This window comes from Coregonus clupeaformis, chromosome 17 (genome assembly GCF_020615455.1).
Source record: "Coregonus clupeaformis isolate EN_2021a chromosome 17, ASM2061545v1, whole genome shotgun sequence".
In the NCBI taxonomy this organism is placed as follows: domain Eukaryota; kingdom Metazoa; phylum Chordata; class Actinopteri; order Salmoniformes; family Salmonidae; genus Coregonus; species Coregonus clupeaformis.
In genome coordinates, this window is record NC_059208.1 from 39,840,578 (window position 1) to 39,855,939 (window position 15,362).

General features: G+C 46.3%; 1 protein-coding gene across 3 annotated transcripts in view; it reads left to right on the top strand.

Annotated features, from left to right (window-relative positions):
• Window positions 1–14,927, top strand: part of LOC121586355 (protein PRRC2A-like) — a 41,321-nt gene extending 26,394 nt beyond the window's left edge. For all 3 annotated transcript variants that reach the window (XM_041902974.2, XM_045226321.1, XM_045226320.1), the window contains 4 exons: window positions 5,141–5,385; window positions 10,031–10,358; window positions 10,649–10,871; window positions 11,113–14,927. In XM_041902974.2, the coding sequence (XP_041758908.2) occupies window positions 5,141–5,385; window positions 10,031–10,358; window positions 10,649–10,871; window positions 11,113–14,152 (3,836 nt within the window). In that variant the 3' untranslated portion in view covers window positions 14,153–14,927. The remainder of the gene's footprint in view (window positions 1–5,140; window positions 5,386–10,030; window positions 10,359–10,648; window positions 10,872–11,112) is intronic.
• The last annotated feature ends 435 nt before the right edge of the window (window positions 14,928–15,362 follow it).

The following is a 15,362-nucleotide window of genomic DNA, read 5'->3' on the forward strand; positions in this document are numbered from 1 at the left end:
ATAATGAAATCCTGTTCCCCAAACAAGTGCAAGAACCACAGAGTCAAGAATAGGTTAAATATACAAATAAAATCAATTAAAAACAATAGCACATCAACATAAAAACATATAAACATAAATCTGAAAGCGTTGCTCAAACTCCCGTAACAGTCCCGTTATTTTATCTTTGAACTGCTTCATGTCTGCCACATGTTGGGTCGCGCACACATTTTTCAGACAGGGGAAGTGAGCTGCATCACCACCGGCAAGTTGCGTCTCCCACAATGACAGCTTCAACTTGAAAGAACGTATGCTGTCATAATACTGCGTGACAACTTTGTTGCGCCCTTGCAGCTGTTTGTTCAAGTTATTCAGGTGCTCTGTAACATCCACCATAAATGCAAGGTCCTGCATCCATTCTGCGGAATGAAATTCTAACACTGGTTTGCCCTTTTCTTCCATGAACTGTTCAATTTCTTCTCGTAAATCAAAGAAACGCCTTAGCACAGCACCTCGGCTTAACCATCTTACCTCAGTGTGGTATGGCAGGCCATAGATGTGGTCTTTCTCTGAGAAGGCTGTCAAACTGACGGTGATTCAGGCTTCTGGATCGGATGAAATTAACAGTTTGGATGACCACCTTCATGACGTTATCCATCTTTAATGACTTGCAACACAAAGCCTCCTGGTGCAAAATACAGTGAAAAGTCAAAAATCACGTCCTCCATTTGCAGATTGCACTTTCTCTCTGAACTTTGTCACAACGCCTGCTTTTTTTCCCGATCATTGAGGGCGCACCATCTGTAGCCAGGCTGACAGCGCGGGACCAGTCCACTCCGACCCTGTCCAGCGCGCCCGACGAGTGCGGTAAAAATATCAGCTGCTGTCGTTGTATCTGTCATCGGCACCAACTCCACGAACTCCTCGGTGACGGTCAATGTGTCATCAACTCCGCGGATGAAAATGGCCAGTTGTGCAACATCTGTAATGTCCGTGCTTTCATCAATTGCAACCGAAAACGCAATAAATGACTTTACTTTTTTGCTTCAACTGGCTGTCCAAATCCACTGAAAGATCGGAAATCCTGTCTGCAACTGTGTTTCTTGTCAGGCTGATATTTGCCAAAGCCTGCCGCTTTTCAGGGCACACAATCTCCGCTGCCTTCATCATGCATGTTTTTACAAATTCACCCTCACTAAATGGTTTTGAAGCCACTGCGATTTCATTAGCAATGAGGTAGCTAGCTTTCACTGCAGCGTCACTGATGTCTCGGCTGTGAGTAAACACAGACTGCTGTTTCTTCAGACCCGCCAACAGTTCATTCACCTTCTCTCATCTCCGCTGTCCTTGAAAGTTGTCATATTTGTCGGCATGAAGACTCACATAGTGGCGACGAAGGTTATATTCTTTCAGCACTGCAACATGCTCTGAACACACCAAACATACAGCTTTCCCATTCAATTCCGTGAAAAAATAGGATGACCATTTTTCTTGGAACACTCTGCGTCCACTTTTCTCTTTTTTGACAGAGACATATTGGGGCAATGAGGGTGCCAAAGCACATAATGTTAAAAGTAGAAGCCGTAATAAATATCGCGGGCAAAACAAAGTAGCTCATTGGCTGCACGTGCTTGACCTACTTGCTCTGCCCCGGTATAAACAGTTTGCTCGCTTAACACAATTGCTATTGCGCCATCTAGTGGACGCAATTGGAACAGCAGTTTATTTTATTGAAAAAGTGCAGCGCATTTTTATACTTTACAAAATTATTAATATTTATTTATTTATTATTTTTTTCAAAATCATCTCGCGTGCCGGATTAAACCCGTTTGCGGGCCTGATCCGGCCCGCGGGCCGGACGTTTGACACCCCTGGCCTACACCATCACAATAAATCCATTATTTATTTTAGGCAGATCTAAAGAAACTGTAGCCTATTTCAGAAGAACAGAATAGCATATTCTGAGTCGTCCTTATGTTAGGCCCTGATCTGGCTATGCCATATGGCTGTGGGCTACACTAGTTCATTTACCAGACAAGATTTTCGTATAATTCCCGTGGCATTATTTTACAGTAAGAAGAATACAATTGAACATAGCTGAATAAAATAGAAAGGATATTTTCTCCAAACGATTTCCGAAGAAGTGCGCACATGCGGCTATTCTGTGTTGAGTGGTTAACAAAGAAAAAGGTCCTCCTATATGCTTAATTTAGAGTTATTTATGCAACTTTAGTTGTGATTCAAACATTAAGCTATATGTTTAGATTTTTAATACATTCTAAGGCTGCACTAATGATGATTTGAAAAGAATCTCATGAAAGGCATGAGCTCTGCTCTGTTTCTTGCGCAGGCTGCACACACTTCATCAGTCTCTCATTCACTAAATATACTTAAGTATCAAAATTAAAAGTATAAATAATTTCAAATTCATGATATTAAGCAAACCAGACGGCATCATTGTCTTGTTTTTTAATTTATTTACCGATAACCAGGGGCACACTCCAACACTCAGACATAATTTACAAACAAAGCATGTGTGTTTAGTAAGTCCGCCAGATCAGAGGCAGTAGGGATGACCAGGGATGTTCTCTTGATAAGTGCGTGAATGGACCATTTTCCTGTCATGCTAAAAGCATTCAAAATGTAACGAATACTTTTGGGTGTCAGGGAAAATGTGTGGGATAAAAAGTACATTCTTTTGTTTAGGATTGTAGTGAAGTAAAAGTTGTCAAAAATATAAATAAAGATACCCCAAAAAACTACTTAAGTAGTACTTTACAGTATTTTTACTTAAGCACTTTACACCACTGACAGAAATAAATAAAATCATTCAGAATAGGCTACTAATGATTTGGCAATAGAGGATCATTAGTGTCTTTAAAAAAATAAGTTGTGCATTGTTTTAAATCGCATTGCCTATAGTCAGAAGGAAAGGCAGCGCGGCAAATGCCAAATACATGATTGTTGAGTTGCGACTGTCATCGAAAAGTAGAGGCCCAGCCAGGCATATCGCAATGTTTCAAAATAGAATCGCGGGAAAACAAATTATTATTATTGATGTAAAGAGAAGACAATGAAGACTCTAATTTGTCTTTTAGTTTTCAAAATTATCAACTTAATTGAGAGAACAACAGTATAGCCTGTCTTATTGGGACCAGCCTATGGACAATGTCGTTTTTATTGATCTGTTTGTAAGTGTCAGCAGAGTAAGCTACCCTGTAATTTGTCGTGTTAAAAAAAGATTATGCTAATGTCTCCATTCATATAAAGTGTAGTAGAATAGCATGAAATGTGTTTATAAAAGGCCACAATTTTTCAGTGCAAAGAAAGAAATCTGATTTAGCCTAGGCCTACTCTACGCTACACGCGCTCAGCCATGCATTGAACGTATTTTTTGCGAACAGTGATTGAGTTTTATTATTAGCCTAAATTGTGACTATCCAATCTACTCATCACATTACGAATAGTAGGCTATCTTAAATCAGTCTACAGATGCATGGAATGCTTTATTATAAAGGTGCATTTTTATGGTAAATTTGCTTCCCCTTGAAACTCGCACTGCCGGCTTCACCGGTTGTAAAGCAGATTAATATGCTTAATTTTAAGAGTTCCGCAATAAATATAGCAGCACAAGAAAGCTGCAATTTCAATTTAATCCTCCAGAAACGACAGAACAAATAATGCAACAAATATTGTGGTTAAACTCAAATATACAAATTGATATAAAAAAACAAACATTTTTAAACATAAAAAAAAAAAAAAAAATTATATCATAGGTAGGACTGGTGCAGTTATGTTGCACATGCAGCTAACAAAAACATATGGAAATGTCTGCTCTACCCGAAATTACAACCAAATAATTGCAGCATTACCCCAAAAATGGAAGAGGGAAGGGGGAGAAAGTAAGGAACTTGTCTGTCGGCCCTGCATTAAAGAACATAATTGGTTAAAGAAAATTGTGATAAATAAAAAAGTATACCAGTTTCATTTAAGCACCAAAGGATTGACAGCCGTCCCATATAGATTGCAAAATAGTTTGGGAGAGGTTTTTGACGTACCATAGTGTTTATGAACTGATCTGCAAAACGACGCCGTATTCAAAACATATAATTTTTCAATTTAAATTATTATACAAAATTCTTGCTACCAATAGAATGTTATTTATATGGGGGATACAATCTTCCCAGCTCTGCAGATTTTGCTGCGAAGAGACAGAATCATTAGATAATTTGTTTTGGTACTGTCCATTTGTAGCTTGTTTTTGGACACAGGTCCAGGAATGGCTAAAGGATTGCAATATTTACCTGGAGCTAACCCTGCAGATGGCACTACTGGGTGATCTGAAAAGTCATATGCAACTGATCAATAATATAATACTTTTAGCAAAAATGTTTATTTTCAATTTACAATCTGTAGAAACAATGAGAATAGAAGGGTTCAGAACTTTTGTAAAACATCACAGTACAGTTGAAATATATATGGCAGGTGTTAAGAGATAGATGGGTGGTGTTGAATGGAGTTGACGGATGGGACTAAACAACTAACAACAACTAATAACAACAAGATAACAAATGTAAAGCATACTGTGTCCATAATAAGTATATAGGTTATAGGTTGAGAGCTTTTGTGAAAGAGCACAGTTAGAAAGATATGGCATATAGAAGCAAACCGGATGGACATCATGAAAATGATTGGAGAGGTTGAGGGTAGAGGAAGTTCAGGAGTAAAAACAAACAAAATTGAATTATTGTAAAATTTACTGTGTCCATAAAATGTATATAGTATGTATAAGCTGGAAGTAGAGGCCTAAGCGTTGTTGTTCACTAGTTTACTCTCAATTAGGGAAGGGGTGGTGGGGTTGGAAAGTAATAAAGGGAAATATATTTAAAGAAAGGATATGTATTTATATGTATGTGTGTGTGTATGTGTGTGTGTGTGTGTGTATATATATATATATATATATATATAATGTGTGTGTATACAGTGCCTTGCAAAAGTGTTCATCCCCCATGGCATTTGTCCTATTTTGTTGCATTGCAACATGTAATTTAAATGGATTTTTATTTGGATTTCATGTTACTTGTGCTCATTCACATCTGCTTACCTCTTTCAACAATCAGTGGTATATCATTGCTATATTCTCTCCCTTTCCTCCATCCAGACACCCAGATGTGTCCCCAGCCCCCCACTCCCCTGCTGCAGCAGCCCCCTCTGGAGGTTCTGGTGCCTGGGGAGGGGAAGGAGGAGATCCTAGGTAGTGCTCACGTCCGTGGAGGAGGAGTGGTAGACCCAATGAAGGTAGAGGGCATGGCAGGAGGAGCAGGTCGCCAAGCCAGCGCCCCCCCCGGACAGGGCTACTCCAAGTACCAGAAGTCCCTGCCTCCCCGCTTTCAGAGGCAGCAACAGGTCAGTCTAATAACCTATTGAAAAAAATATCCGAAACTTTGAACATCCCACGGAGCACCATTAAATCCATTATTAAAAAATGGAAAGAATATGGCACCACAACAAACCTGCCAAGAGAGGGCCGCCCACCAAAACTCACGGACCAGGCAAGGAGGGCATTAATCAGAGGGGCAACAAAGAGACCAAAGATAACCCTGAAGGAGCTGCAAAGCTCCACATCGGAGATTGGAGTATCTGTCCATAGGACCACTTTAAGCCGTACACTCCACAGAGCTGGGCTTTACGGAAGAGTGGCCAGAAAAAAGCAATTTCTTAAAGAAGAAAATAAGCAAACACGTTTGGTGTTCGCCAAAAGGCATGTGGGAGACTCCCCAAACATATGGAAGAAGGTACTTTGGTCAGATGAGACTAAAATTGAGCTTTTTGGCCATCAAGGAAAACGCTATGTCTGGAGCAAACCCAACACCTCTCATCCCCCCAAGAACACCATCCCCACAGTGAAGCATGGTGGTGGCAGCATCATGCTGTGGGGATTTTTTTCATCGGCAGGGACTGGGAAACTGGTCAGAATTGAAGGAATGATGGATGGCGCTAAATACAGGGAAATTCTTGAGGGGAAAGCTGTTTCAGTCTTCCAGAGATTTGAGACTGGGACGGAGGTTCATCTTCCAGCAGGACAATAACCCTAAGCTTACTGCTAAAGCAACAATCGAGTGGTTTAAGGGGAAACATTTAAATGTCTTCGAATGGCCTAGTCAATGCCCAGACCTCAATCCAACTTGAAGTAGCTGGAGCAGTTTTGCCTTGAAGAATGGGCAAAACTCCCAGTGGCTAGATGTGCCAAGTTTATAGAGACTTACCCCAAGAGACTTGCAGCTGTAATTGCTGCAAAAGGTGGCTCTTAAAAGTATTGACTTTGGGGGGGTGAATAGTTATGCACGCTTAAGTTTTCTGTTTTTTTGTCTTATTTCTTGATTGTTTCACAATAAAAAATATTTTGCATCTTCAAAGTGGTAGGCATGTTGTGTAAATCAAATGATAAACGCCCCTAAAAATCCATTTTAATTCCAGGTTGTAAGGCAACAAAATAGGAAAAATGCCAAGGGGGGTGAATACATTCGCAAGCCACTGTACACGGGGGGATGAAGCCCAGTCTAATGAACGTATTTGGGGTATATATTGTCCCTTTCACATTCCAAATTGAAGCTCCATTCTACAAAGCAAGCAAACCGTTCCATTCACTGTCCCAGAAAATACAAACCAATGTGGGACCAGAGTAGTTGTTCTGTTCTTGACGCAGCATTGCAGATTGGCTTAACCTTCCCAAAGTTTGAGAAACTTACCACTACCTTTTTGTGGCTCCATTTTATGACTGCAGATCCAATACAACAAACACTATAAATAATCTGCATTCGAATTCAGTCTGAGTAGGAGTGCTGATATAGGACCAGTTTCGCCTTTTCAATGATAATGAATAGCAATATACAGTGCATTCGGAAAGTATTCAGATCCCTTGACTTTTTCCACATTTTGTTACGTTAGTCTTATTCTAAAATGGATTAAATAGTTTCCCCCCGCCCTCATCAATCTACACACAATACCCATAATGATAAAGCAAAAACTGGTTGTATTTGTTGTGTGCAAATGTATAAAAAAATGATAAACTGAAATATGACATTTACATAAGTATTCAGACCCTTTACTCTGTACTTTGTTGAAGCACCTTTGGCAGCGATTACAGTCTGCCACCACCATGCTTCACCGTAGGGATGGTATTGGCCAGGTGATGAGCGGTGCCTGGTTTCCTCCAGACGTGACACTGGGCATTCAGGCCAAAGAGTTCAATCTTGGTTTCATCAGAGCAGAGAATCTTGTTTCTCATGGTGAGTCCTTTAGGTGCCTTTTGGCAAACTCCAAGCGGGTTGTCGTGCTTTTTACTGAGGAGTGGCTTCCGTCTGGCCACTCTACCATAAAGGCCTGATTGGTGGAGTGCTGCAGAGATGGTTGTCCTTCTGGAAGGTTCTCCCATCTCCACAGAGGAACTCTGGAACTCTGTCTGAGTGACCATCAGGTTCTTGGTCACCTCCCTGACCAAGGCCCTTCTCCCCCGATTGCTCAGTTTGGCCAGGCGGCCAGCTCTAGGAAGAGTCTTGGTGGTTCCAAACTTCTTCCATTTAAGAATGATGGAGGCCACTGTGTTCTTGGGGACCTTCAATGCTGCAGATTCTTTTTCGGACCCTTCCCCAGATCTGTGCCTCGACACAATCCTGTCTCTGAGCTCTACAGACATTTCCTTCGACCTCATGGCTTGGTTTTTGCTCTGACATGCACTGTGAACTGTGGGACTTTATATAGACAGGTGTGTGCCTTTCCAAATCATGTCCAATCAATTTAATTTACCACAGGTGGACTCCAAGTTGTAGAAACATCTCAAGGATGATCAATGGAAACAGGATGCACCTGAGCTCAGTTTCGAGTCTCATAGCAAAGGGTCTGAATACTTATGTATACAGTGGGGGGAAAAAAGTATTTAGTCAGCCACCAATTGTGTAAGTTCTCCCACTTAAAAAGATGAGAGGCCTGTAATTTTCATCATAGGTACACGTCAACTATGACAGACAAATTGAGAGAAAGAAATTCCAGAAAATCACATTGTAGGATAATTAATGAATTTATTTGCAAATTATGGTGGAAAATAAGTATTTGGTCACCTACAAACAAGCAAGATTTCTGGTTCTCACAGACCTGTAACTTCTTCTTTAAGAGGCTCCTCTGTCCTCCACTCGTTACCTGTTTTAATGGCACCTGTTTGAACTTATCAGTATAAAAGACACCTGTCCACAACCTCAAACAGTCACACTCCAAACTCCACTATGGCCAAGACCAAAGAGCTGTCAAAGGACACCAGAAACAAAATTGTAGACCTGCACCAGGCTGGGAAGACAATCTGCAATAGGTAAGCAGCTTGGTTTGAAGAAATCAACTGTGGGAGCAATTATTAGGAAATGGAAGACATACAAGACCACTTATAATCTCCCTCGATCTGGGGCTCCACGCAAGATCTCACCCCCGTGGGTCAAAATAATCACAAGAACGGTGAGCAAAAATCCCAGAACCACACGGGGGGACCTAGTGAATGACCTGCAGAGAGCTGGGACCAAAGTAACAAAGCCTACCATCAGTAACACACTACGCCGCCAGGGACTCAAATCCTGCAGTGCAAGACGTGTCCCCCTGCTTAAGCCAGTACATGTCCAGGCCCGTCTGAAGTTTGCTAGAGTGCATTTGGATGATCCAGAAGAGGATTGGGAGAATGTCATATGGTCAGATGAAACCAAAATATAACTTTTTGGTGTAAACTCAACTCGTCGTGTTTGGAGGACAAAGAATGCTGAGTTGCATCCAAAGAACACCCTACCTACTGTGAAGCATGGGGGTGGAAACATCATGCTTTGGGGCTGTTTTTCTGCAAAGGGACCAGGACGACTGATCCGTGTAAAGGAAAGAATGAATGGGGCCATGTATCGTGAGATTTTGAGTGAAAACCTCCTTCCATCAGCAAGGGCATTGAAGATGAAACGTGGCTGGGTCTTTCCAGCATGACAATGATCCCAAACACACCGCCGGGCAACGAAGGAGTGGCTTCGTATGAAGCATTTCAAGGTCCTGGAGTGGCCTAGCCAGTCTCCAGATCTCAACCCCATAGAAAATCTTTGGAGGGAGTTGAAAGTCCGTATTGCCCAGCGACAGCCCCAAAACATCACTGCTCTAGAGGAGATCTGCATGGAGGAATGGGCCAAAATACCAGCAACAGTGTGTGAAAACCTTGTGAAGACTTACAGAAAACGTTTGACCTGTGTCATTGCCAACAAAGGGTATATAACAAAGTATTGAGAAACGTTTGTTATTGACCAAATACTTATTTTCCACCATAATTTGCAAATAAATTCATTAAAAATCCTACAATGTGATTTTCTGGATTTCTTTTTCTCATTTTGTCTGTCATAGTTGACGTTTACCTATGATGAAAATTACAGGCCTCTCTCATCTTTTTAAGTGGGAGAACCTGCACAATTGGTGGCTGACTAAATCCTTTTTTCCCCACTGTATGTGATATTTCCTTTTTTTATTTTTTTATTAAAAACTTTTAGTATGGTCTGTTCTCTGTCAATTTTGGGAGTTGAGACAAAAGGTTAAGTTTTCCTTTATTACAGTAACATTTCTCAATGTGTTTTGGTGTACATAGAATATGACCGATTCTGTTAGACCAAACCGAAATGCAAATAGTGAGTTGAAACCGCTTGTCAGAGAGGAAGAAGTGATCTTTCATCTTGCGAGTGGCAGGGGGTGGGGGCTTGGTGTATGTGTTTGAGTGGGAAAGCTGCACACAGCACAAAAGAAGCGAAGGAGACGATACCAAAAAGACAACATAAGAAGAAGCGGACATAAACACTGATTCTTGCGATACAGGCATTTGGAATTTTGCGCTAAAACATCGATTTTAGTTAATCGAATGAACTCTATATATCTCCCAGCCCTACACGCATGACTGTAAGCCTTTCGATAAAGCGTCTGATAAATGGCTTATTATTATTATTATTATTATTATTATTATTATAACATCTCGACCACTTGGTGTTTTCAGGAGCAGCTGATGAAGCAGCAGCAGCAGTGGCAGCAGCAGCACAGCCAAGCAGGTCAACAGAGCCAGCAGCAGCTCCAGCCTCAGCAGGCCCCCCAGCAGCAGGGCCCTTCCCTAGGGGCCACCCCTCAGACCCAGGGTCCCAAGCAGCAGCAGTCAGGGCCCCTGCAGTACACTCCGCAGGGCTCTATGGGCCGCGGCCCTCTGCCCATGAACTTTGACCCGCGCTGGATGATGATGCCCTACATGGACCCCCGGATGATGCAGGGGGGCATGCAGGGTCGCCCTCCAGGGCCCATGGACTACTACCCTCCCAACATGCAACACGCAGGTGGGTACTCATGGTAGTGTGGTTTGAAGGTTTGCAGTCATGGAGTAGGCATATTGTCATAGAGCTGAATCTGAATTTGCATGGAACTTCCGTTTTTTGAAGAAACAACACATTGTAAAACATCTATTGAGGTCAATGGCAGATTTGTGCAAACCAGATTTAAATGTAGGATTTAGCCCATAGAGATTATGACAATGCAGTAAAGTTTAAATGCTCTAAGAAATAGCACCAGGTTGTCAGCCAAAATTTGAATAATTCAATGTGACTTTTCTAACGTGACTCTGTTGCAGGGATGATGGGACGAGAGCGCTCCGATTCGGGGGGCTCTGGTTCGGACAACTTCGACAGGCAGCAGCACCCGGGACACCCCCACAGTGGGACGCCCCCTATTGACACCAAACTGGCCTGGGGGCCCGAGGTGTTCCCCGGGGGCAGCGAAGGCAGGGGACTGAGCTCCCCTCTGAGACAGAAGCAGGCACTGGAAGAGGATGATGTCAGTGGCAAAGGGACTAGGTAAAACAGAGGGGGTCAAATGTCACTCATGATCATTTAACTCTGGGGAAGTAGATAAAAGGCCCCATTTGCCAAAATCCCGAAGTATCCCTTTAATTGTCAAATCGTACAATACTGATTGAATAGGAAAATATGTTAGTTGACATCACATTAGATTATAAATATTTTAATTGAGTCAGTGTTGTAAGTACAGGATACGGTTTCCATAAGTGTTTTATTAAATCCCTGGTTTTTATTTTAGGAGTGACACCCCTCCAGTCCGTGGTATGCGAGAGGGAGGGCCAGGCCCCATCCAGCAGCCCGGCTCGGGCTCCTCCAACCAGACTCCAGCACCTGTGGGCACTCAGGTGGTGGGCCATGGAGGAGGCAGTCACCACCACCAGTCCTACATGGGCGGCCGGGGCAACTACATCAACTTCCCCGACCAGGGCTCCCGCATGGCCCCCCACCAGCAGCAGCAGCAGAGGGGGAGTGATGGAGGCTTCAGCCACCAGGATGAGGGCCAGGGCCACAAGGGCGGTCAGCAACAGGGCCAGATCTGGGGGGGCCCCCGCCCCCAATACGACCGCAACGGGCGCACTGACCTCTCCCTCCTGGAGAATAACAACCCCCACCACCCTCAACATCATGGTCATCAACAACATCAAGCCCCCTCCCACTTCCCCCTCCATCTCCACAAGCCCGAGAATGGCCGCAGCGAGAGAGGAGGCGAAGCCCCGAAGAAGGGTGATCCCTCGACCCCGCTCCAACAGCCGTCCCTCTCCTCCTGCTCATCCTCCTCCTCCTCATCCTCAGCCAGGGAGGACGGCAGTGGAAAGGTGGTCCTGCATCACTTCCCACCTCAGCGCGAGGCCGATACAGGAACCGGGCAGAGAAATGAAGCAGGAAGCGGCAGAGAAATGAAGCAGGATAAGATGGGCCCTGGCCACAGCCACTCTCAGTCCTCTGTGACGTCTCAGCAGTCCCATCCTCAGTCCCAGCAGCAGAGGCAGGGCCAGGAGCAGCAGCACCACCGTGACCCCAAGCCCAACCAACGGGAGCGAGGGGGGAGGGAACACAAGACTGAGACCCAGTGGGGGCCACGGCCCGGCAGCAGCAACGCAGGAGGCCCCTCTTCACACAACAGGAGAGCAGTGGGTGGAAACTCCCGCGGAGGTGAGGATTCATCCAATCACCCAACAGCGTCTGACCACAACAAACCTGCCGGCGGCCAATCGGGAGGCGGCAACACCAACAAGAGGGCGGGGCCTATCAAGAGGCCCGTGCTGAAGCGAGAGGGAGGGGAGGGCGAGGGAGGAGAAAAGACCAGCGGAGGAGGCTTCGGAAAAGACGAAAGACAAGATGGAGGCCATTCATCAGTCAAGCAGGAAGCATCCTCCGGCCCACAGAGCTCCTCTGCAGTGTCTGGTAAAGAAGAGCCAGCTCAGACCGGTCCCAAACCCAGAAATGGAGGGAAGGATCGAGCAGTGAACGAACGAGGAGGAGTGGGCAAGGGGCCCAAAAATGGGGTCAACCCCACCCCCTCATCAGGGTACTCCGGCCCCCCCTCTAACAGGCGGGACAGAGAGCGCTCCTTCGAGAGAGGTGGGGGCGCGTCCTACCATGGTGTCTCTGCCCGTGGCAGCAGAGTCAGCCGAGGGCGAGGTGGCGAGTTCTACGGGCGCGGCCGGGGTTACCGGGGCACCTACACGGGCATGGCCGGTGGCGGCAGTGTTGGCCGTGGCAGGGCAGCGAGCAGCAGGAGCAGTCGAGACTACCGATCCGGCGGAGGCTACGACGAGGCATCGGGGGGAAGGCGCGGCCGAGGGGGGTCGCAGGCCAACCCGGGGCGCGCACGTAATCACAGCGAGACCCGCAGCGAGGGTTCCGAATACGAGGAGGTCCCCAAGAGGAGGAGGCAGAGGGGGTCGGAGACGGGCAGCGAGAGTGCCGCCAGCGACCTAGCCCAGTCGGACAAAGAAGACCGTAAGTCAAGCACCAAGAATGGCAGCGGCACATATAACGTTACCGGTAGCGGCTCCGCCCCACCCAGAGGCTCCCAGGCCCGGGTGTTCACCCCCAGAGGTGTGCCCTCCAGGAGGGGCAGGGGGGGAGGCGGCGGGGGAGGAGGTATCTATAGAAGTGGTGGAGGAGGAATGGCTGGAGGTCACAGGTCAGGATCCAGGGCCGACCCTCACGGCTGGGCCTCCAAGTCCTCAGCCTCGGTCCGCAAGCAGCAGGCCCCAATGCAGTCGGCCGCACCCAAAGACACGGGTCGCGGAACCAGCGGGGAGAAGGAGAAGGCAGCGGACGGAAGCCGAGCTCAGAATCAGGGAGGAGCAACCCCTCCGCAGTCTATCCCTGCTGCACCTACTTCAGCTCCACAGGGCTCCATGGAGAATGGAGGCGTTGGGATCCAGCAGTCAACGGCTAACCCCACTACCAACTCCAGTGGGCCCCTTCCGCTCCCTCTCTCCGGCCCGGACGGGCGTGACTTCCCTCGCGTCCCCCGTGATGGCTTTGAGCGCCCCCCGAGACGCCGTCGCCACGGGCGCTCCCAGCACCAACAGGACAAGCCACCGCGCTTCCGGCGGCTGAAGGAGCGAGAGAACGCCGCTCGCATCAACGGAGGAGTCGGGGTCATCGGAGGAGGACGACCCTCCTCGCCCGGACAGAATTATGTTCAGGATGTCACCGACGGCGCTCCCAATGCGGCGCCCACAACCGGCGGTGCCCCCAACGCTAACCCCAATGTTACCACGGCTACTAACAACAGTACTGGCGGCCATCTTGGAAGCGCTAACGCAAACAGTCACCACCACCATCACTACAACCAGGGCATCTCCGGCCAGGCCCACTCTCAGCATCACCACAACCCAGCAGGGGGCGCCAAATCCCCCGACTTCTCCAACCAGAACTCAGATCAGGCCAACGAGGAGTGGGAGACTGCCTCCGAGAGCAGTGACTTCACCGAGTTCCGGGAGAGGGAGGGGGGAGGAGGGAAGTCCTATTCCTCCCATCACCATCATCACCCACACGGAAGAGGAGGTGGAGGCGGAGGAGTGGTTGGAGAGCGAGAGATGAAGGCGAAAGAGCAGGCGGCAAACAAGAGAAGCTTCTCCAGCCAGCGTCCCGGGATGGAGCGACAGAACAGGAGGGTCAACGCTGGAGGAAGAGAGGGAAGAGAGGGAGGGGGAGGAAGAGGCCCACGGGGCCCGCCCGGTGGGGGTGGAGCCGGAAACGGAGGGGGCCAACGCGGCGAGCGCCGTGGAAACTGGCCCTCCCCCAAAAACAGGAAGTGAAGTGGAAGATCTGGAAACATTTCAAATGCATCCCCCCCCACCCCACGCCTCCTCTTTATCCCTTTCTGTCTCTGTCGTTCCTTCAGCCTCTTATCTGTTATTATCCCTTAACATATTAGCACATTATTGTACAGTGTGCACACTCACATTAAGCTTCTTTCTCTCTTCATCCATCTGCTATCTACCGTCCGTTATTGTAAAGTGTCACTCTGCTCCCTCCCTGTCATGCTCCCCCCTTTTCAGTTGTCACCCCCCCACCCTTCAGAATTCCACCCCAATTTAGGATCAGCAGACACGCTTGTTCGTTTTGAACGCACACCTTTTGACGGAAAACATTCAAAAAACCCAACACACGTGTTTGCATTTACAAGCACAATATGAAATATAACAGACATATACAACCACGCTCAGTAGTGTGTATGCAGTATGACATGATAAACATGTCATGATAAACATGTTGGATGAATTGGCTAACCAGTAGAAGGCAGATTTTTATATTTATGTACCTGTGTATATTTCTACCACGCTTTGGGCTGGGGTGGTATTCGGTAGGGCAGTTATCTGCATTATATTTTCCACTTGGGGGAGGGGTGCAGGTTATTATTTTAACGAGAACAATTGTACCATAGATTTATACAAAATAATTATCTTCCTTTGTTTTGTTTTTTTTGTTTTGCCTCATTTGTCAGTTTTGTTTCAGCCCCCCCCTAAAAAGTTAGGGGTGTGTATTTTTTCTTCTGCAAAGCAGGTCATTAAAATACCTTTTTATACAACCTCTGAGTTTTTGATCTCCTGACGTACAAGGACATCTCTTTAATTACTGTGACCGCCACAACAGGCCAGTTGAAGTACTACTGCTCACCCATCCACACTCTCCTCACATTGATCTTGTCTCTAATATCAATGTCTTTGCTGCTTGTTCAGAACTAGACGGTGTGATTTTGTTTTTGTTGACCTGCTCTTATTACTTTCCGTTGCTCTTTTGGTCCTGTTAGATAAAAGGTTCTCTCAACGTAGCATTATCTTCTCACACGCTGCAGACGTTCTATACCAGGGGTCTCAACGCTATTCCTAGAGAGCTACCCTCCTGTAGGTTTTCACTTCAACCCCAGTTGTAACTAACTTGGTTCAGTTTATCTACATTTACATTTTAGTCATTTAGCAGACGCTCTTATCCAGAGTGACTTACAGGAGCAATTAGGGTTAAGTG